This window comes from Puma concolor, chromosome A1 (genome assembly GCF_028749965.1).
Source record: "Puma concolor isolate L17-30 chromosome A1, mPumCon1.1.hap2, whole genome shotgun sequence".
NCBI classification, from domain to species: Eukaryota; Metazoa; Chordata; class Mammalia; order Carnivora; family Felidae; genus Puma; species Puma concolor.
In genome coordinates, this window is record NC_141667.1 from 228,120,818 (window position 1) to 228,142,090 (window position 21,273).

The 21,273-nt window shown below is 35.7% G+C and overlaps 1 protein-coding gene across 12 annotated transcripts in view; it reads right to left on the reverse strand.

Annotated features, from left to right (window-relative positions):
- NBEA (neurobeachin) overlaps positions 1–21,273 on the reverse strand; it is a 697,478-nt gene that overhangs the window by 340,788 nt on the left and 335,417 nt on the right. For all 12 annotated transcript variants that reach the window (XM_086713686.1, XM_086713662.1, XM_086713695.1 and 9 more), the window contains one exon: positions 7,729–7,793. In XM_086713686.1, the coding sequence (XP_086569812.1) occupies positions 7,729–7,793 (65 nt within the window). The remainder of the gene's footprint in view (positions 1–7,728; positions 7,794–21,273) is intronic.

A 21,273-nucleotide genomic window follows, 5' to 3' on the forward strand; every position in this document is an offset into this window, starting at 1 on the left:
AATCTTAGTTTTAGGTAAATAACATTTTATTTATAATCAATGTCTAAAGCTAAGTCTATAAATTAGCAATACTGTTTAAGATCTATACAATTAATTTTGTAAAAGTACAAGATTTTTTTTTACCTCATTCATTTACAAAACTCGCACATTTAATAACTTACCACATGTGTAAAATGAATAACAGAGTAGTAAAGAAAAAAGGTTTAGATTAGGTGGGGAGCTTCTGTTTTCCAGAAGTTTTCAGGGATTCTTGGTTCAAAATTAAACCGGAATTTCAACTCTAAGAAAAAAAGTTTCTTACCTTACAGTTTTGGAAGTTACTCTTTATTTAATACACTTTTTGCCAAATCAAACACACAAAACGAATAGATAAACCAAAGCTTATTGGCTTAATTATTAAATAACAGTTGTTAAAATAAAGAAGATATTCAAGTTGGGGCTATATAATCACTAAGGAATTATGCTTAGATGCAATATGCTTTTCCTCTTTAAAACCAAAGAAATGTAAGCTATATATTTTTCACTATTCTAAAGACAAAATAAAATTGGAATCTTATGAATCTTATGTTAAATTCGGTACTAACTACAAATACACACTGCTTTGTATGCATACTAATTAATTATATCCTAAATGCTTTCAAAAGAGTGATAAACGTTTATTTTAGGCAAATGATTAATTTATTTCAAAGGATACTCAAATTCCATAATTTAAAAAAGTCTTTATTTGCTTTATAGTTCAATTCATATTTTAATAATTTAAAATCCAATTATTATTGCCAAGATATTATAGGCAATTTTACATCCCATTAACCTTGCTTTGTTTTAATTATAAAGGTCCTTTGTTAGATTCCTTTAAATGATCCAGTTTATAATTTCAGTCTGTCCTAGGGAGTACTTTAATTCAGCTGCACATTCATCAACTGTTTTTGTCCTGTTAATTGTAGACAACTGCACAATTGCTTTCTCCGGCTATGATTGATGAATTATATTCACGGGTATAGCTGTTAAGTAGGATCAACATTTATAACAATTTCAACTTAAAGATTTTTAACTTCATTCCCACAAGGACAAATTAAAGACTGATATTCTAACGACCAAGAGAAAGTGTTTTTTATATGCTTTATTTTAAACTATTAGAGAAAGTTAAGAAAAATGCTGTATGTCTGCGCAAATGAGATAGAAGAGTGTATAAAGAGTCTAATTTGTGCTTAGCACATAGTAGGGCCTCAACAAATAGAAGCCTATCTGTTTATCTAACAGAGTAATGTGTCTTCACTGTAACTACATCCTAACTATCCAAATATGATATATAAACACATATTTTTATTTTATTTTATTTTTTAGTTTTTTTATTTTTTATCATATTTTGTTTTATTTTATTTTATTATTATTTTTTAAAATATGAAACAGGAACCCTCTTGCACTGTTGGTGGGAATGCAAACTGGTGCAGCCACTCTGGAAAACAGTGTGGAGGTTCCTCAAAAAATATATACATACTTTTAAATGTTTATTTTATTTTTGAGAGAGAGAGCCCAAGCAGGAGAGAGAGATGCAGAGAGAGAGGGAGACAGAGGATTGGAAGCGGGCTCCGTGCTGACAGCATCAAGTCTGATGCGGGGCCTGAACTCACGAATGGTGAAATCATGACCTGAGCTGAAGTCGGATGCTCAACCGACGGAGCCACCCATATGCCCCTATATATGATATTTTCTTAAAATCTGGAACTCCCAAGTTCAAATTTATGAAAGAGAAAGGTCTAAAGTGAAAAGAAATGAGGTAAACTGAAGGTGAGAGTCAGTAAAATTCTAAATATATAAGCAATGACAACAACAAAACTTCCATTTTTAAAAGCCTATATTGCAGCAGTTATAATAAATGTCATATATGATTTCCAACATTCAGAGAAAAGGGGCAAGACAGATGTTCCAAAAAATACCCTCACTACCAAAAAAACCCATCTGCAGCAACCACTCTATCTTTCCCCTTCTTGGCCAAACTCCTCGGAGTTGTGTGTACTTGCTGACCATGCTCACATCCCACTCACTCCTCAGCTCAAAACAACCTAGGTCCTGACCCCAGTACTCTAGTTAAGTGACTGCTTTCTCAGAAGTCATTCCCTTAATTATCTGCTCCCACAGTACCCTCTACTCTGGCATATTTATTATATCAGTAATTAGAAGACTGCTGTCCCCACTGGACTGTAAGCTCTCTTACAGCAGGGCCTGGGTCTCTACGCAGCATCCTTAGCACACAAGTACTCACTGGTGTATGTGTGGGTGAAACCAACACGACCATCTTGTCACCGAATCCAGTGGTCCCTCTCATCCTAACTTAAAAACCCTCTTGCTGGGGTGCCTGGGTGGCTCAGCAGTTAAAGGGCAGACTCTTGGTTTCAGCTCAGATCATGATTTCAGATCAGACATTGGGTTCAAGCTCCATGTCAAGCCCTGTGCTGATGGTGTGGAGCCTACTTGGGATTCTCTCTCTCTCTGTCTCTCTCTCTCTCTCTCTCTCTCTTTTCGTTCTCTCTCCCTCTCTCTCAAAATAAATTAAAAATTTTTAAAAAACCTCTTTTGTTGACTCCTCATTGCTTCTCAAACATTCTACTCACCATTCTTTTCTTAATTCCTTCAATAAATATTTGTGATTGTGAACTATGTGCTAGGTATTTTTCCAGAAACCAGGAATGTATCACTGAAGAAGACACAAATTCTTAAGGCCAAGTACATTTTGGTAAAGAAGACGGACGTAAAGAATGAAAATAATTTGAGATGGTGTTACTAAATGTTAAAACAAAATCATATGACGGAAGTGTGGTAACTCAATAAGATGGTTAAGGGAGCCTCTCTGAGGGGGTGACATTTAAGCTGATTCCTAAATGACAAAAAACAGCCAATCATGTACAGCTGTGGGTAAAGAGGATTCCCAGCAGAAACAGCAGCAAAAATCATGGCATCATGTTCTCTGCTCCTTCCACACAGGTTCCCCGAGCATCACATCTGTATCCTTATCTACCATTTACCATATAAGCTCAGGACTCCTAAATCCAAATCCCCATTCTACCTGTCTCTTTGGAGATGCAAATTCAAGATGTCTATCCAACATTTCCACTCAGAAATTTCACAGATGCTACAAAATCAGTGTAACCAAAAGTGAAACTATGTCCCACCCAACCCATATTCTTCCTTCTCTATTGTTCCAAGTAAACTAACAGTATAAACCATCCAGCTATTAAAGCCAGCAATCAAGTTATGTTTGATCCCTTCTTTTCCCTCTTACAATCTAATCTATCAGCATTTCTCTAGACTTAATTTCCAAAGGATACTTTAAATGTGTCCACTTCTTCCTTCCTCATAGCCACTATTAGTCAGTCTATGATACCAGCATCTGAAACAAGATTTCTGAATCTCAGATTAGTTTCAATCCGGAGTCCACTTGCTACACTGTAGATTATGCCTAGCTCTCTTTAATTATATCATAGCATCCTTGGCATAGCTTATAAACCCTTCATGGCATGACCCTTGCCGGCCACCCTTGCCAAGATGCGATGACCTTGCCTATGTGGCTGGTACACAACAGGCACTTACCTAGCTTTTGGCTGATTAAAAAGAGCTGTCCAGCAACATGTCTTACTATCTCTTGCCTCCAGGCTTTGGTATCAAATTATTCCCTTGGTCCAGAATTTCATTCCTCTTTTTTTTTCTTCTTTTATCTAGCCATGTTCTAACCATCTCTCAGTTCTCAATGGCATCTTTGGCATTCTAGTTGTATACACTTTTTATTTTGAACCTCCTGTTGTTGTTTTTTTTTTTTTTTATAGACTATTTTTAGAGTAATTTTAGGTTCACACCAACCTTGAGCAGAAGATACAGAGAATGCCCAAATATCCCCTCACCACACACATATCTCCTTCATTACCACCATTCCCTATCAGAGTGGTACATTTGTCACAAATGATGAACTTACATTAAGACATCCTTATCACCTAAGGTCCATAGTTTACATCTTGGTGTTGTAGCTTCTATGAGTTTTGACAAATGTATAATGACATGTATCCACTATTAGAGTATCGAGCAGACTGGATTCACCGGCCTAAAAATCTTCTGTGCTCTGCCTATTTATTTATGCCTTCCTCTTCCCTAACTCCTGGCAACTACTAATCTTTTTACTCTCTCCTTAGAGACATATATAGTCATATAGTTGAAATCATATAGTATGAAGCCTTTTCAGATTGCTTCTTCCAGTTCGTATTATGTAATTAAAGTTTCTCCATATCTTTTCATGGCTCGACAGCTCATTTCTTGTCTCATCTATTTTTTTTCACTAAAAAATAAATATCCCATTGTCTGGATGTACCACATAAATATACGGGTATCTGTTTATCCCTTCATCTACTAAAGACATGTTGGTTGCTTCCCAATTTTGGCAATTATGCATAAAGAGGCTAGAAATATCTGTGTGAATGTTTTTGTGTAAACATGTTTTCAACTCTTTTGAGTAGATACAAGGGAGAATGACTGCTGGATCTACAGTAAGAATATGTTTAGTTTTATAAAAAAAAAAACAAAAAAACAAACAAAAAACACTACCCACCTGTTTTGCAATGTGGCTATACCGTTGTGTATTCTCACCACCAATGAGTGAGAGTTCCTGCTGCTCCACATCCCTGTCAGCATTTGGCTGGCCATTTAGAATGGCCAGATTTTGGCCATTCTAAAAGGTATGTGGTACTATTCACTGTTGTTTTGATTTGCATTTCCCTGACAATGACAGGCATCTTTTTCTAAGCTTATTTGCCATATGTAGATATTCTTTGGTGAGGTGTCTGTTAATATCTTTGGCTCATTTTTTTAACTGGATTGTTTATTTTCTTATTGTAGAGTTTTAAGAATTCTTTGCTATTTTAGATAACAATCCTTTATCAGAAGTATCTTTTGTAAATATTTTCTCCCAGTCCATGGCTTGTCTTTTCATTCTCTTGACATTGACTTTAACAGAAGTTTTTAATTGTTTTTAAATGTTTATTTATTTTTGAGAGAGAGTGAGTGAGCATACAAGAAAGTGGGGGAGGGGCACAGAGAGGGGGACAAAGGATTCAAAGTGGGCTCTGCGTTGATGGCAAACAGCCTGATGTAGTGTTTGAACTCATGAACCATGAGATCATGACCTGAGCCAAAGTCGGACACTTAACCGACTGAGCCACCCAGGCACCCCCAGAAGTTTTCAATTTTAATGAAGTCCAGATTGTCAACTCTTTCTTTCATGGATCATGTCTTTGGTATTGTATTTAAGAAGTCATCACCAAATGCAAGGTCATCTAGATTTTCTCCTATGTTTTCTTCTATGGGTTTTGTACTTCTGCATTTTACATTCAGATCTCTGATCTACTTTGAGTGATTTTTATGAAGGGTATAAAGTCTGTGTCTAGATTATTATTTTTTTGCATGTGGATGTCCAGCACCATTCGTTGAAAAGGCTATCTTTGTTCTATTGTATTTGCTTTTCTTTGATACATTGTTTGAAAACCCTGATAGTCCTACCACCTGGGGAATACACCCCTTCAGTCTAGATTAGATGCCTTGTCTTTTACTTGTATTCATACCTATATCACCTCTATCACAGCACCCTTGTAATACTGTGTGTATTCCTCTAATATTTGTCTCTCCCCCCAAAATTCAGAACCATGTTTGTATCATTTACTTCTCTATTCCCATCTCCATAATAGTATTTGTATGTAGTATAGGCACTGAATAGACTTTTGCTGTATCAATGTACACATGATCTGTTCTTTCATATTTATAGCTAGTCATGTTTCAATTTTTGTTTCAAAATCCTCTTTATTGGAGGAATAATTAGTATGAAAAATGAAAACAAATTCTAGAATGACACAAAGAACATTATGATGGGCATTTGGAAGGTTTTCAGGGACTAAAATTAGAAAAAATTATAACTGCTTTCTATAAATCTAACTCTTTTCCTAAAACAAAACAAAACGAATTCCAAACTCTACCCCTGAGCAATAAAACAGTATCAGAAACTAAAACCTCTGATATGAGCAAATTTTCCACTCTTTCCTTTCCTAAGACAATAACTATAACCTTAAGTGAGGAAGATCCAATTATATTAAGTCTTCAGAGTTACTGATGACAAGATAATTTTTGTTTTTTACTTCACAGTTGAAACAAATTGGCAAAATTAGCATGTGTGTGATTTGAGAGATTTCTATAAACTAAAATGAAAATGAATAGTCTGGGCAAATTTTTGTTTTTATATGTTTTTCATTGCCTTAGGATGGATAATAATTATTATCAATTCTCATCACAACCAAGTTTTATAAGAACTAAGTATGTTATTATTATGTAAAATTAGTATTTATGTTATAAAAGAAAACTGGTATTTTCCTGTATCTTTTGCTTTGAAATAAATGTAAAATTTATTTTAACTTCTAGAGTTGTATTACTATGACTAAAAATAATTTAGTCATGGAAAATGTAAATGAGAAATATAAAATAAGATAAATTACTATAAAAAGAGGTTATGTCTCTAATTATAATAAACTGATGAGAAAAAACTAATACTAAAAAAGTAATACTAAAAAATACTAAAAAATACTAAAAAAGTGCATTGAAGTTAATCTCTTTTTTTTGAACGAGAGACAGAGCATGAGCTGGGGAGAAGGGGAGAGGGAGAAAGAAGGGAGAAAGAGAGAGAATCTAAAGCAGGCTCCATGCTGAGTGTGCAGCCTGACACAGGGCTTGATTCTACGACCCTGGGATCATGACCTGAGCCAAAATCAAGAGTCAGATGCTCAACCAACTAAGCCACCCAGGTGTCCCTAGTTAATTTTTTAAATGGGTTTCTACAGCATATATAAATTAATTTTCAAGGAATATCTTGTCAAATATCCTTTCATGACACCTCCTTTGATAAAGAGAAGTTTTATATACAGTAAGTGTTATCCCCTTATCATCAATTTAATTAAATCCAGTTTCAAATAAGAAATAGATTATGCCAAATATTCAGTCACTATTTTCCAATGAATATATTATATCATAGAAAAGAATTGTAAAGGATGCAGGTCTTTGGCTGACAGAAGCTATACATGTCAAACTGGTGACAGTTACATCTATCTTCATGTATCCACTGCCAATAAAGTATTGGAAAAATCACAGTGAACAACTGTTTATCGTAAAGTGATGAGTACAATGATGGGCTCAAACATGAATTTACTTACAGCTTCATTTTAACAATGGTACATATAAATTCCTGACCTGACTGTTCTTCTTCCCATAATTAATATCCTTCCCATTTTCAGTTGGATATCGGACAACATGATATGTTCAGATAAAACTCCTTCACATGAACGGAGATGGGCTGCGGGAGTGAATGCCGAGCATGGCTTTGAAAACAGATGGAGTGGCAGATGGGCTTGCCGAGCGGCTCACTCGATCTGTGTTACACAACTTTTCTACCCAGTTAAGACGAGGCTCCATCTCACAAAAGCCTTAGAAAGTCTGTTCCTTTATTTCATACATGCTTTCCCCTACCCCAAAATAAATGATTAGTATCTTAAACTTTGTTCCTTTGAAGATTAATTACCTGTATGATAAATTATTTAACTAAAATATATTTTCTTACCCATTTTTGGAACAGATGGTAGGAGAGCAGTCGCCTAGTGGAATAAAATGTACACAGACGAATTATCTAAAAACTGTAAAATTAATTACCTTCCTTCATTGATGAGTTCAATAAATGCAAGTCCTGCATTCTTCTGAATAGAATTTTGCCATTCCTAAAAGGAGAAACCAAACCAAGTATAAGAAAAATGAGCACGTAAACAAAATCAGAACTATATACAACATATTTAAATTGATCAGGAGATTAAATGTTCTATTTACACGTGCATTCCAAGTGACTGAAAAGTACAGAGGGGAAAAGTTTACAAATGAATTCTTTTGAATTTGTAAAAAAACAAAAAAAAAAAAAAAGGAGAAAACATTAATACAATATCCAAATGTAATCTCTCCTTGCTGATCTAGATGAGAACATATTTGTGAATTTGGTAGTTCCACAGTGTAATCATTATAAATTTCTGATTGTTATACAGTGTTTCTGGATTAGGAAAGTATATTGCTTACTTTATACTCTTCCTATGACATATTTAGAATATGCTTTAACCAATTTTTTTTCAATGGATCCTGGTTTAGTCGACTGATTTTTTTTTTTTTTTTTTTTTTGCTTTTTATATAGCTGGAAAATTGCAACTTTTTTGGATTAAAAGTAATATCCTTTTCAACAGTACTGTAAATAAACCCTTCGTTAATACATTTTATATAAAACAAAAACCTACTGACCATTCACATCACTCATCTAGCCAGATTTTCTAGCCAGATTTTTCTGCATGATTTTCCTACTACTAAAGTGCTACACACCGAGGTAGTCACCTGTCTCCCCACAAATTCAGCTTCACATAAAGCAGTCTTTATGTCAGCCCTTCTCTCTACTCTTGATCACACTGCCTTTTTAGAGCTTTACACCCATGCTGGGGAAAAAATGCGGTCCCCCAACATAGACACTTGCTGTATAAGTATTTTCTGCTGTAAGTCAATCTGTGAGGAATTAAAGAAGAACACATCATGAACCTACATTTCCCCAGGAGAGAGAATCAACAACTTGGGATATGGAAGCCTGGGGACTATAATGATCTTATAAAGATCTAAATGGCTCTATGGTTGGCTACGTGGTTTTAGCAAAGCCACTGTATTTTAGCTATCATACATAACCTTTAGCAAAAATTCATCTAAATGATAAGACCACTATTGCACTTTACAGAGCTTGTTAAAACTTTCCAATCATTTCTATTGTGAACAATTACAGGGAACTCTTTTTGCTATGTTTTAATAAGATGTCTTCTTCTACCATCATCCTTTTATGTATTTTGTATATTCCCATTACATATACTATATTTATTGCAAGCCGATATCCCACAAAATGTGGAAATTTCTCAGGAATACTTGACATTTATTGTGGCATTAGCTTAAAGGGAAAACTGATTCTTATATAGCGAGAACCATGACACTCCGAAGAATAAATTCTTACAGACAACTTCTTAAACATGATTTTCTTTATGACACTGTTTGTACACCAAGGCTCTTTTATCAGGATAAACTTTAATATGCATGGGATTTTTCAAGAAGATATTTCAAAGTACATATTCAGATATTACATATGCATCCCAAATTATACTGTGTCTAAAAGATCACAGAGTAAAATGTTTTAAAAACTCTGTTCAGATCAAAGATCAAACAAAAAATATCTGTGAGACGCCTCAGCCCATGAGACACTAATCTGCAATCTTTGATAGAGGAGCAGCACAAATAAGTCTTAGCCAAGTTAAGGATATTAGAATTTAAAGGATGAAGAAAGACACTGAAAATATATCACTGCAAGGCTTCATGCAAGAAATATGTTTTAGAAGAATAATTTGACATTTTTGAGGAAGAGAAAGTGGTAGAAGACTGTTTTATGTGACTTTCCGGAAGAGAAGCAATAGAGGCCTACACTGGTACTTCGAACAGGTGAATGGAAAACAAGAGACATTACAAAGAAGAGATGCCAGGGCTGGATGAGAAACTGGATTTAACGGCTAAAGTAACAACGTGGAAGAATATAAGGTTTAAGTGTTTAACGTGAATGGCAGGAAGAATGGTAGCATTCTCATGAAAATATTTGAGAATGGAACACATTTGAGGAAAACCATAGGATTGCTTAAGTTTATATTTGTTGGATTGAGAATCATGATGGCATATCAAATAGAATGTGGAATTTGAGATTATTTACATGAAAATATTGATTAAGGCAAACCAGAGGCACGTCTCTAAAGAAGAATCAACAGAAAGAGGATCAAAAGACCTAGGCTGAGTTTTGGGAATCATTCACATTTCTAAAATGAAAAAGGGGAGAGAGAAGCAAACCATGAGACTCTTTAAAAAAATGTTTATTTATTTTGAGAGAGAGAGAGAGAGAGCAAGTGTGAGTGAGGGAGGGAGGGGCAGAGAGAGGGGGAAAGAGAGAATCCCAAGCAGGCTCAGCACGTAGCCTGATGCAGGGCTGAATCCCACATCTATGAGATCATGACCTGAGCCAAAATCAAGAGTTGGATGCCCAACCGACTGAGCCATGCAGGCGCCCCAACAAACCCTAAGAGACTCTTAACTAGAGTGAACAAACTGAGGGTTGATGGAGGGAGGTGGGTGTGGGGGTGAGTTACATAGGTGTTGGGTATTAAGGAGGGCACTTGTGATGAGCACTGACTGTTGTATGTAAGTGATGAATCACTAAATTCTACTTCTGAAACCAATTTTACCATATGTTAAGTAGCTAGAATATAAATAAAAACTTCAAATAAAAAACAGAAAAAGAAGCAGTTAACAGAGATAAGAAAAGATCTAACAAAATTTAGGAATAGTAGCAAAGTTATTATAGCACTATTTAAAAGAAAATAATTCACTGGTTGCATTGGCTCAACGAAACAAAAAGATACAAACAAGACCCTTTAATCACTAACATCATTCTCCTTTTGATGATCAAGAATTTAAGTTTTATTGCACGTGACTTGTAAAACGCAAAATACAGCACGCCCCAAAGTATATGCAATATAAATTGAAAAGTAGAAAAGACAAAAAGATGCCATCCCAAGGGAGGGGATGGAAAGCGAGAGCTGGCGCTGGCTGTAGCCCGGGGCTGGCACGGGAGTTGGAGCCTACGCGGGCTCTCCCTCTGGAGCTGACTCTATCTGTGATACCAGTGGTGGTATGGTACCAGAGTTGGCACTCGGTGTGGAGCTAGATCCAGCTCTAGAGCTGATGCTCAGACTGCAGTGAGAGAGCTGGTTGTTGGACTGGCTCTAGTTCTGGGCTGACTCTAAGTCTCGCACTGTTGCCAGGCCTGGTGTGAAAACTGGTGATGCAGAGGACTCCGGAGCTGGAGTTGCTCGGGACTCTGGAGCTAGAGCCGGAACTGGCGTGAAGTGCGGAGTGGGAGCAAGAGTTCCTGTTGGAGCTGGCTGTAGCTCGGCAGCCAGCCCTAGCTCTACCACTGCACCTGGTGCAGACGCTGGCTGTGGCTCCAGAGCCGCCGCTTGGACCTGTTCTGAAACTGGCCCCGGCTCTGGAACTGCTGCTGGAGCCAGTGCTGCAGTGCACGATGGCACTACCTTTATCCCCAGGGCCGGCTCGAGCTCTGTCCTGGAGCAGGTCTGGAGCTGCTTCTAGTTCTAGAGCGGGCACTGCCTTCAGCTCTGGGGCTGGAAGGGGTCCCAGAGCTGTGTGAGGCCCTACAGCTTGTTCAGTTGCTCTCCCGAACTCCACAGGTGCCGGGGCTGGTGCTAGAGCTCGCGGAAGAGCCGCTGCCGACACTTCTACTATCACTGTTGAAGCCATGATCTCGAGTTGGCAACTCGACAAGAAAGACCCAGACCAAGACAAGAGTACAAACGAGATACCAGGAACAATAACAACAACAACAACAACACAACAACAACAACAACAACAACAACAACAAAAACAACAACCTTGGAAATGAAAGGCAGGGAAGAAACAGAAAAATAAGTCTGTAATTACACGGTTAAGGGATGTGAAGACATTGCAAGCATCAAAAAAAGAAGGCTTAAAAGACAAAGTTGCAAACATCTCCCCCCCAGAAAACAGAAAAAAAAGATAAGGTGCCAACAAAAGGATAAAGGGATGCAAAAACCGTAACAGCACCAACAAAAGTAAAGAAATAAGGAAACTGGAGGCTCTCCAACTGAAAGGCCCACTGAGTAGGAAGTCTAGAAAGAGTGGATGGGGACCATGGAAGAGAGGATTTAGTTTAAATCATAAATTTAAAATTGCTCCCAGGGAGAGCCAAAGCATAAGAGACTCTTAAAAACTGAGAACTGAGGGTTGATGGGGGGTGGGAGGGAGGGGAGGGTGGGTGATGGGTATTGAGGAGGGCACCTTTTGGGATAAGCACTGGGTGTTGTATGGAAACCAATTTGACAATAAATTTCATATATTGAAAAAAAATAAATAAAAATAAAAAAAATAAAATTGCTCCCAGGAATGAAGTACATGACATAAAACCCCTAGCAAGGCACATCATCATAACATTTTCCTTAACACGAGGGTTAAGAAAAAGGCTAACAGGAAAAAAAAATACAAAGAATCAAGAATAAGAATCAAACTAAACTTCTCAGTAGCAAATCCAGAAAAGAGAAGAAAAGGAAATGCTTGCACAGTTATGGAGAACATTCAGGGCACAATATCTACCCAAAGTATCAATAACATATGAGGATAGATGAGTCACATTTTCAGACAGGCACAAATAAATATTTGCTTTTCATCCTCTCTCTTTAAAGAACCTAGTAATGGTTTACTCTGCCAAAAATGAGGGCATGTCTCCCACAGGAGAGACAAGATTACATTGTGACAGCCCCCGAATCTCAGGGGCTTAAAAACCAAAGATGAATTTCTTGCTCAAGCTTCACGTCCATTGCCTGTGTTCCTCTCTACATCTCATAAGGCATCTCATAAACACAGGTTTCTTTCTTTCAAATGAGAAGAAAAAAACTAAACGAGAGAAAAAGGGACAACAAAATATTCCTCAGAAGATAAAGTATATTTTATCTCAGAAATCATCAGGCTTGAATATGGTTTTTAAAGCTCGTTTAATAATTTGTGAATGACAGTTATAAAAATAGCACAAATAATTAGTTGGGCATCTTTGAAAATTCCAAACTCTTTACAACCTCAGTAAAATATCATACTCAGTACTGAATAGTAAACAAAAATGTGTAAATGCAAAGAAAAAACTGGAATGTGAAGGGAAAAGTATTCTCCAAGAAAAGTATAACTTGTAACAACAGTTTATGTTGGTAATGTAATAAATCCCAAAAGTATGTACAAGAAATGATAATCTTAAAACTTTGGAAATGGGATCAAGCCTAGATCATTATTTTCTCACTGCTTAATACTTTCATTAATCAGAAAATATTCCCTCTGAAATATATCTATATTTTGTAGTAATATACTCACACATATATCTCCCTATTACATCATAAGTTTGTTAATGAAAGGGAGGATCTTTTTTTTTTAATGTTTATTTTTGAGAGAAAGAGAGTGTAAGTGGGCAAGGGGCAGAGAGAAGGGGACAGAGGATCTGATGCAGGCTCGACACGGACAGGAGCGAGCCCAATGTGGGGCTCGAACTCACGAACTATGAGATCACGACCTGAGCCAAAGTCGGACGCTCAACCGACTGAACCACCCAGATGCCCTGGGATATTAAGTACAAATGCCTGGCATACTGTACATACTCAATGTACTTTTGTTGTCGAACTGAACTTAATCCTCCCAAATTAAGGGTATCGCTTCAATGTATGGTTCTCAATCTGGCTGTACAGAAGAATCAACGGGGGAGTTGTTAAAAAGTACCAATCATAAGACAATAATCTCCAATGACAGGACCCAGGCATTGGTATCATTTTAAAGCTTCCCAAATTATTTTGATGTAAAGTTAGTGTTGACAACCACTGTCTTAGGTCATCTCTCTCTCCCAAAAAGACTGCACAATACAAACCTCAAAGTACCTAACTTCCCAGCGTGGAGTAATTTAGTCATGAGGTAATATATATTTTTTTCCTTCAGACTGTTCACTTATTTAAATTTCCTTCTCATAAATAGTATATTATTGTGTCATAATTACATCATAACTTACACCATAATTACTGAAGTATTCACATCCCTAAAATAACACCGTAACTAAGGTCCTTTCCAGTTCTGACATGGCATTTCATTCTCCCACATGGTATTTTTGTAGGACTCAAACGTTAACTTCTAGTGACTGTGTAAAAAAATGTTAGTAATGATAGAGGCTAGGCAATGGTCCTATTCTTTAACACTGATGCACATTTGGTTCTGCATTTTAAAAAGTGTTTCTTAAATGTGCATTACCATGTAACTGATTCTAGGAGTTTCAAAAGAATAATTAGATAAAATATTGAGAGGCTCACAAGTAGAGTACCTAGCATAGAGAGGAACTCTGTGTTTGTTGTGATGGCTGAGGCATAAACTACATTGAGAGTTGATGAATGGGTGAGAGCCGGACAGGGAAGACACTTTAATCGCTGTCCTAGCTTTCTAACAATTCTCTCTGACATGTAGACTTAGAGAAATTACTTAAAACAAGGGAAACGGACACATGAGAATGTATACAAAGGGGTAATAATCTATTGTCATTTCAACAAAGACAATCTTTTGGCAATGACAGGAAAAAAGTGTATTTTCAAATTGTGTCTACGAATCATTCCAGAAAGTTTTCTGCCATTTGAGAAAACACACACACATGCATTCATTCAAGTTGGAAAAAAATGAACATCTATAAGAAAAGGTGTAAATTAAACATCGGCATCAAATTTTTGTCTTCATGGGAAACATACTAAACTGGGTTTGAATGCCTGCAGAGAGATGCCAAGTCTGTAGACAGTTTTGTCATAATTTTTTAACTCTTCTATATGGATGCATAAAATTTCCTCAAGATGAAGGACTTTTTCAGAGAATTGGATATCAAGTTAAGGATCCTTTGAAACTAAACACTTTGAAGACAAATAGGTTCCAGAAGGATGACAATGAAATCCCTATGTTCTCTTCAACAATCACTTCATGGTAGTTAGATGACCTAGTAGAAATCTCAGACCCAGGACATATTTTTTCCCCCCAACGGTTTTTCCTCCTCTATGTCAGCTCAATTCACATTTCTCATTTCCTTTTGCTTTGTATACAATTAGGTGAACCAACTTAATGTCCTTAGAGACTCAATCCATCTCAAAATCTTTGAAAATATTTCATGGTAAAAAAAAGGAGGGTTAAGTTGAAATCTTGTCTTCAGGAACTCCAGAATTGATTTTTTTGCTTTTATATCCTTAATGTCTACTTATCATTAATTGCCAGGAAAAGAAGTAGGTTATGTGCCTCAAATATTTTCCTTGTGAATGTTCATTATAACAAGTGTGCTTATAAATTCTGTGCAGTAAGTTGGAGAAATTAGTAAGTAGAAGGATTGAAGTAAAAACATACTGTATATAAATAAAACCAGATATAACTAATGTTTTCAATGAATACAAAAATGAACTAATGAAAATAAATATGCAAGTATTCAATGTATCTTTTGTTTTCATTTTCATTGCTTATTTTTATGAACATCCTACTAAAGCATATAGGAAAAATTGGATATAAGAAATGAATAATCAATCTCAAAGAGACTATTGACATGAAATTCAGCCATAGAAAAACCATTAGGCAATGTGGAAATAGATCCAATTGGTTACTAAAAGTTGGTGTTTCATATAAATATAAATATAAATATAAATATAAATATAAATATAAATATAAATATAAATATAAATGTAAATAAGTATAAGTTTCCCAGGATCCTAGTAGATCATTAAATTATGTAAATAAATTTAACACCGCTTTTTATTACAAATATTCTTATGCATATATATATAGATAGATAGATATATACACACACATACACACACACATACTTGTGTTTGTATTTATAATTAAAAATAATCTAGGTTGTTTTATAAGATATTTTTTAAACAGTATTTTTTCTATAACTCTAAATATATACAATAAACAATCACATTTATATGCTATGTTAAGTTGCTGAAGATATTTCTTCCTTGGTGAGAACACATATGCTACTAGAAACAATCAGAAAGATATCAAGAAATGATAACTTTATTAAATAAAAAAATAGGGGGATTTGGGTGGCTCAGTCAGTTACGTGTTCGACTCTTGGTTTGGGCTCAGGTCATGATCTCACGGTTCATGAGTTGAAACCTTGCATTGGGCTCTGCACTGACAGTGTGGAGACTGCTTGAGATTCTCTCTCTCTCTGCACCTCTCCACGTCTCTCTCTCTCTCTCCCTCTCTCTCTCTCAAAACACATAAACTTAAAAAAAATATGAAAATAGAGGAAATGTTTCATATTTTCTATTTAGATAGGAGAAGGGTAAAAGCTAGACTAGGATTCTTTAAACTTTCAGAGTTGTGCTTTTAATTAAAAAAAATTAAATTTAAATTTAAAACATATGCAACATTAAAAAAGTTAGGGTTTATCACATTCAAATATGCACTTTAAGATTTAATACTAATGTGGTCTTGAAGAACTTTAGTTTGATAGAATAATAACTTTTAAAACTTGACAATAGGGGCGCCTGGGTGGCTCAGTGGGTTAAGCATCCGACTTCGACTCAGGTCATGTTCTCCCGGTTCATAAGTTCAAGTCCCACGATTGGCTCTGTGCTGACAAGGCAGAGCCTGGAGCCTGCTTCAGATTCTCTCTCCAGTCTGCTTCAGTCCCCCTCTCTCTCTGCCCCTCCCCACTTCTACTTTGTCTCTCTCTCAAAAATGAACATTTGGGGCGCCTGGGTGGCTCAGTCAGTTGAGCGGCCGACTTCGGTGCAGGTCATGATCTCGCGGTCCCTGAGTTCAAGCCCTGCGTCGGGCTCTGTGCTGACAGCTCAGAGCCTGGAGCCTGTTTCAGATTCTGTGTCTCCCTCTCTCTGACCCTCCCCCATTCATGCTATGTCTCTCTCTGTCTCAAAAATAAATAAATGTTAAAAAAATTTTTTTAAAATGAACATTAAAGAAATAAAACAAAATAAAAATAATATTTGACAATAAAACAAAATCCTGTACTGGACTATAATCAATGAAATAACAGTGACTATCCTTCTATAATTTCCATGATTTACAAAGGTAAATATTTGTTCAGAAAAATTCGTTTCCTGAGAGCTTACCATGTGTCTGAGACACGGCTAGATGCACTACTATTTTTTAAGTTATACTATACTGTTGAGATCACTTTTTTGAGGATCATCTTTGAATGTCATTATTTTTCTAGGGCTAAGAATCAGTGTATCAGTAGACTGACTCTCAAAACATCATAACTTAGGAAGAGTATACAGTAAAATATAAATATGAAGAAAATTATACCATTAGCATAAGAGCTCTAGACTGTACTCAACTGCGGCACAAAAGTGCTGGGTATTATTAAGCTACTATACATACGTAGCCTCTCAAAAAATGCTCATAAATGACCTAATAATACAATAGACATTTGATATTTCTGTACATTTGATATTTGATGTACATTTCAAGACCTTTGTATTTAGTTATGTTTTGTGACTACCACCTAGGCTCATACTATATCCCACAACAAAAGTTCATTATAAAATTGCCTTATTTTCCAGAGTAAATAGAAAACAACCACACTGTATTGAGATGTTGATGCTGTGTTACTGCTTGGCGAATTCATTCCCACATACCAAATTAGTAGCACACATGGTCTCAACTCATGCCCTGGCAAAACAATAAATGACACTATGCCAGTTACCCATGTTACTACTTAAGAATAGAAGGAACTTTCAATGTTAAATCTTGAATGCTAAGACCCTGGTGTGCTTCACTGGCATAAAGTGCAATCATGTACAGTTACATTAGTTTATATTTTTCATAAATAATCACGTAGCAATAGGTGTATAAGCCAGTACAAGAATGTTAGTGTTGTAGAGATTTAGATATCATAATTTTTAACCCACTCTAAGAATGTTTTACACACAATTCGCTGATATTTGCTTGAAGACTTATAATATTTCTGGGATTCTGGAACAACTTGTTCTATTTTTGGACTATATTAACATTACAAAAAGAAGCACAGATAATCATATATGGGAGGAAGAGCTGTGGAGACCAATATAGCATCTATACTCATATGTGGCTATTAGAAGTACTTGAAATGTAGCTGGATGAACTAATATGTGTTCTAAGTATAAATTATATACCTGATTAATTTTTTTAAAAAATATTTATTTATTTTTGAGAAAGAGACAGAGTGCTCATGTGAGCCAGGGAGGGGCAGAGAAAGAGGGGGAGAGAGAGAGTACCAAGCAGACTCCTCTCTGTCAGTGCAGAACCTGATATGGGTGAGATCATGACCTGAGCTGAAATCAGGAGTCAGATGCTTAACCGACTGACTCACCCAGGTGTCCCATACCTGATTAATTTTAAATAATTGATAAACTTGTGTGGAGTTTGGACTTCTGAACAAGAACAAAGACTTGTAAACCTGGCTCCCTCAGTAACTGTTACTTGTGAATAAAATTTTCTCGTCATTATAATTAACACCGGGTAGTAACAAGGTCACCAAAATAATTTAAAAACAATAAAAAAAAGAGTCTACAAGTAAATACACATATGACAGACAGACACATACACACATATATATATCAGACACATGCACATACACACACACACACACACACACACACACACACACACCTATCTGATTTGAAAGACAGTATAAAAACAGGAATGTAAAATAGCTCATTAATTATTTTTATATGGATCACATGTTGAAATGATATTTAGGTGAAATAAAATATATCATTAAAATTAATCTCACCTATCTTGTTTACCTTTTTAAATGTGGTAATTAGAAAAATTTTAATTGTACGTGATTCACATTACATTTTTATCACACAGTGCTGCTCTCTAGAGTACCAACTGGGAAAGCAATTTATAAGCCATCACTGCTATAAGACCAATTTCTGCTTACACTAATAACAAGAGAAGTAACTTCGCATTTATGTATAGAAATCTAGTTTGAATGAATATTCATTCAATGATTAGCTGTTATCACTCCTGGGTAGTGAAAATATGAGGTGAGGGGAAGTTTCATTTAACCTTCTAATATCCTAAAATTGTTTTTCTTTTAATGTACAGGAACTACTTATGAATTATAATCTTAATTTTTTTAATGTTTATTTATTTTTGAGAGAGAGAGAGAGAGATAGACAGACAGGCAGAGCAAGTGGGAGAGAGGCAGAGTCTCAGAGGGAGACACAGAATCCAAAGCAGGCTTCTGGCTCCAAGCTGTCAGCACAGAGCCCGATGCGGGTCTTGAACTCACAAGCCATGAGATTGTGACCCGAGCCGAAGCTGGACGCACAATGACTGAGCCACCCCTGTGCCCCAGGAACTACTTTTGAATTAATATCATCTTGGCATCTACGGTTAATTGATTTTCAACAAGGGTACCAAGACCATTCAATGGAAAGAGAATGGTCTCTCAATAAATGGTACTTGGAAAACTGGATATCCACATCCAAAAGAATGCAGTTAAATCCCTACTTCACATTATATACAAAAATTAACTCAAAATGGATCAAAGACCTAAATTGAGGAACTAAAACTATTAGAGGAAAATATAGGGGAAAATCTGCATGACCTTGGATTTGGCCTTGGGTCTAAAATATGATAGCAAAAGTTTAAGAAACAATTGGACAAAAATAGACAAAGTGGACATGATTAAAAACTTTTGTGTACCAAAATCAGTATCAAGAGAATGAAAATAACCCAGAGAATAGGAAAAAAAATATTTCCAAATCATGTACTTGACAAGGATTTTATATCCAGAATAAAAAAACACCTAAAACTTAACCAAAAACAACAAAAAACAAAAAATGTCAATTGGGGGCACCGGGGTGGCTCAGTTGGTTAAGCATCCGATGTTGGCTCAGGTCATGATTTCATGGTTCGTGGGTTTGAGCCTTGCGTTGGGTTCTGTGCTGACTTCTCAGAGCCTGGAGCCTGCTTCAGATTCTGTGTCTTTCTCTGCCCTTCTCCTGCTCATGCTCTTTTTCTCTTTGTCTCTCAAAAATGAATAAATGTCAAAAAAAAAAAAAAAACACCAACCCCCCCCCCAATTAGGAAATGAAAAAGGATGTGAATAGCCATTTCTCCAAAGAAGATACAAATTGCCAACAGATGCATGAAAAGATGCTCAACATCATTAGTCATTAGGAAAATGCACATCAAAACAAGAATGAAATACCACTTCTTACTCACTAGGATGACCATAATTAAAACAACAGCAACACATTAAAACAACAACAACAAAAATAGAAAATAACAAGTGTCAGAGAGGATATGGAGATACTGGAACACTTGTTGATTCCTCATGGAAATGGAAAAAGTGAGTCATCCTGGAAAACTGGAAATTTCTCAAAAAGCTAAACAGAATTACCACACAACTCAACAATTCTCCTCAAGAATTGTATATGCTTAAAAGAATTGAAAATAGAAACTCAAATAGATACTTGTAGACCAATGTTAACACGGCAGCATTATTCATAATAGTAAGTAGGTATAAACAAGCCACGTGTCCATCAACAGATTAATGGATAAACAAAACATGGGTCTGTAAATAGAATGGAGTATTTACCATTCAACCATAAAAAAAATGGAGTTCTGAGATATGTTACAACATGAATGAACCTTGAAAACATTATGCTGAGTGAAATAAACCAGACATAAAGGAATTCCACTTATATAAAATACTGAGAATAGGCAAATCATAAAGATAAAAAGTGAATTAGAGGTACCAGAGTCTGGGGGGAGAGAGATATGGACACAAGAGTTTTTGTTTGGGATGCTGAAAATTCTTGGAAATAAATAATGGTAATGGCTATCCAACACGGTGAATGTAATTAATGCAACTGAACTGCACATTTAAAAATAGTTAAAAAGCACATTTTATGTTCTTTCTGTTTTACCACAATAAAAGTGTATCAATCAAATCATCTTGGGGACTGTGTTTTCTTTCTAGTCATGCATTAATTCAGTAAGTAACAATAAATATATATACTATGTGTTAGTTTGCGAAGCATGGATGACATAATGGTGAACAGAAATATAAAATGAACTTTGTTATGGTGTAAATTTGTAGTGTAATTGAAGTGGATTAACATCCACAGAGTAACCTTGGAAGACTTTATGGCTTTGCAGCATCCTTAAGAAGTCTCTCCTTTTGAATAATTTCAAACATTCTATAATTTAAAATACTCTCCATAGATTTTACATAAATATACTGATGACACTATACATAACTAATTTTTTCCACTGGCTGTATGGAATGCTTAGAAAAGAAAGGAAATACTGAACATAATGCTTATCCAAAAGGAAATTCCAATGAACTGGATAAAGAAAAGCATGCGTATATCAAATGTAAGAGCATTTAATTAAAACATGTAAACAGGCACCTGTATTTACTATCTAGATGTATGTATTTCAAATGCTAAAGGGAATGATGGAGTGATTAGAACCACATAATCATGAACAAGAAGCTTCATGAAAGAGAAGTTTGAATTAACTGGGAAGATA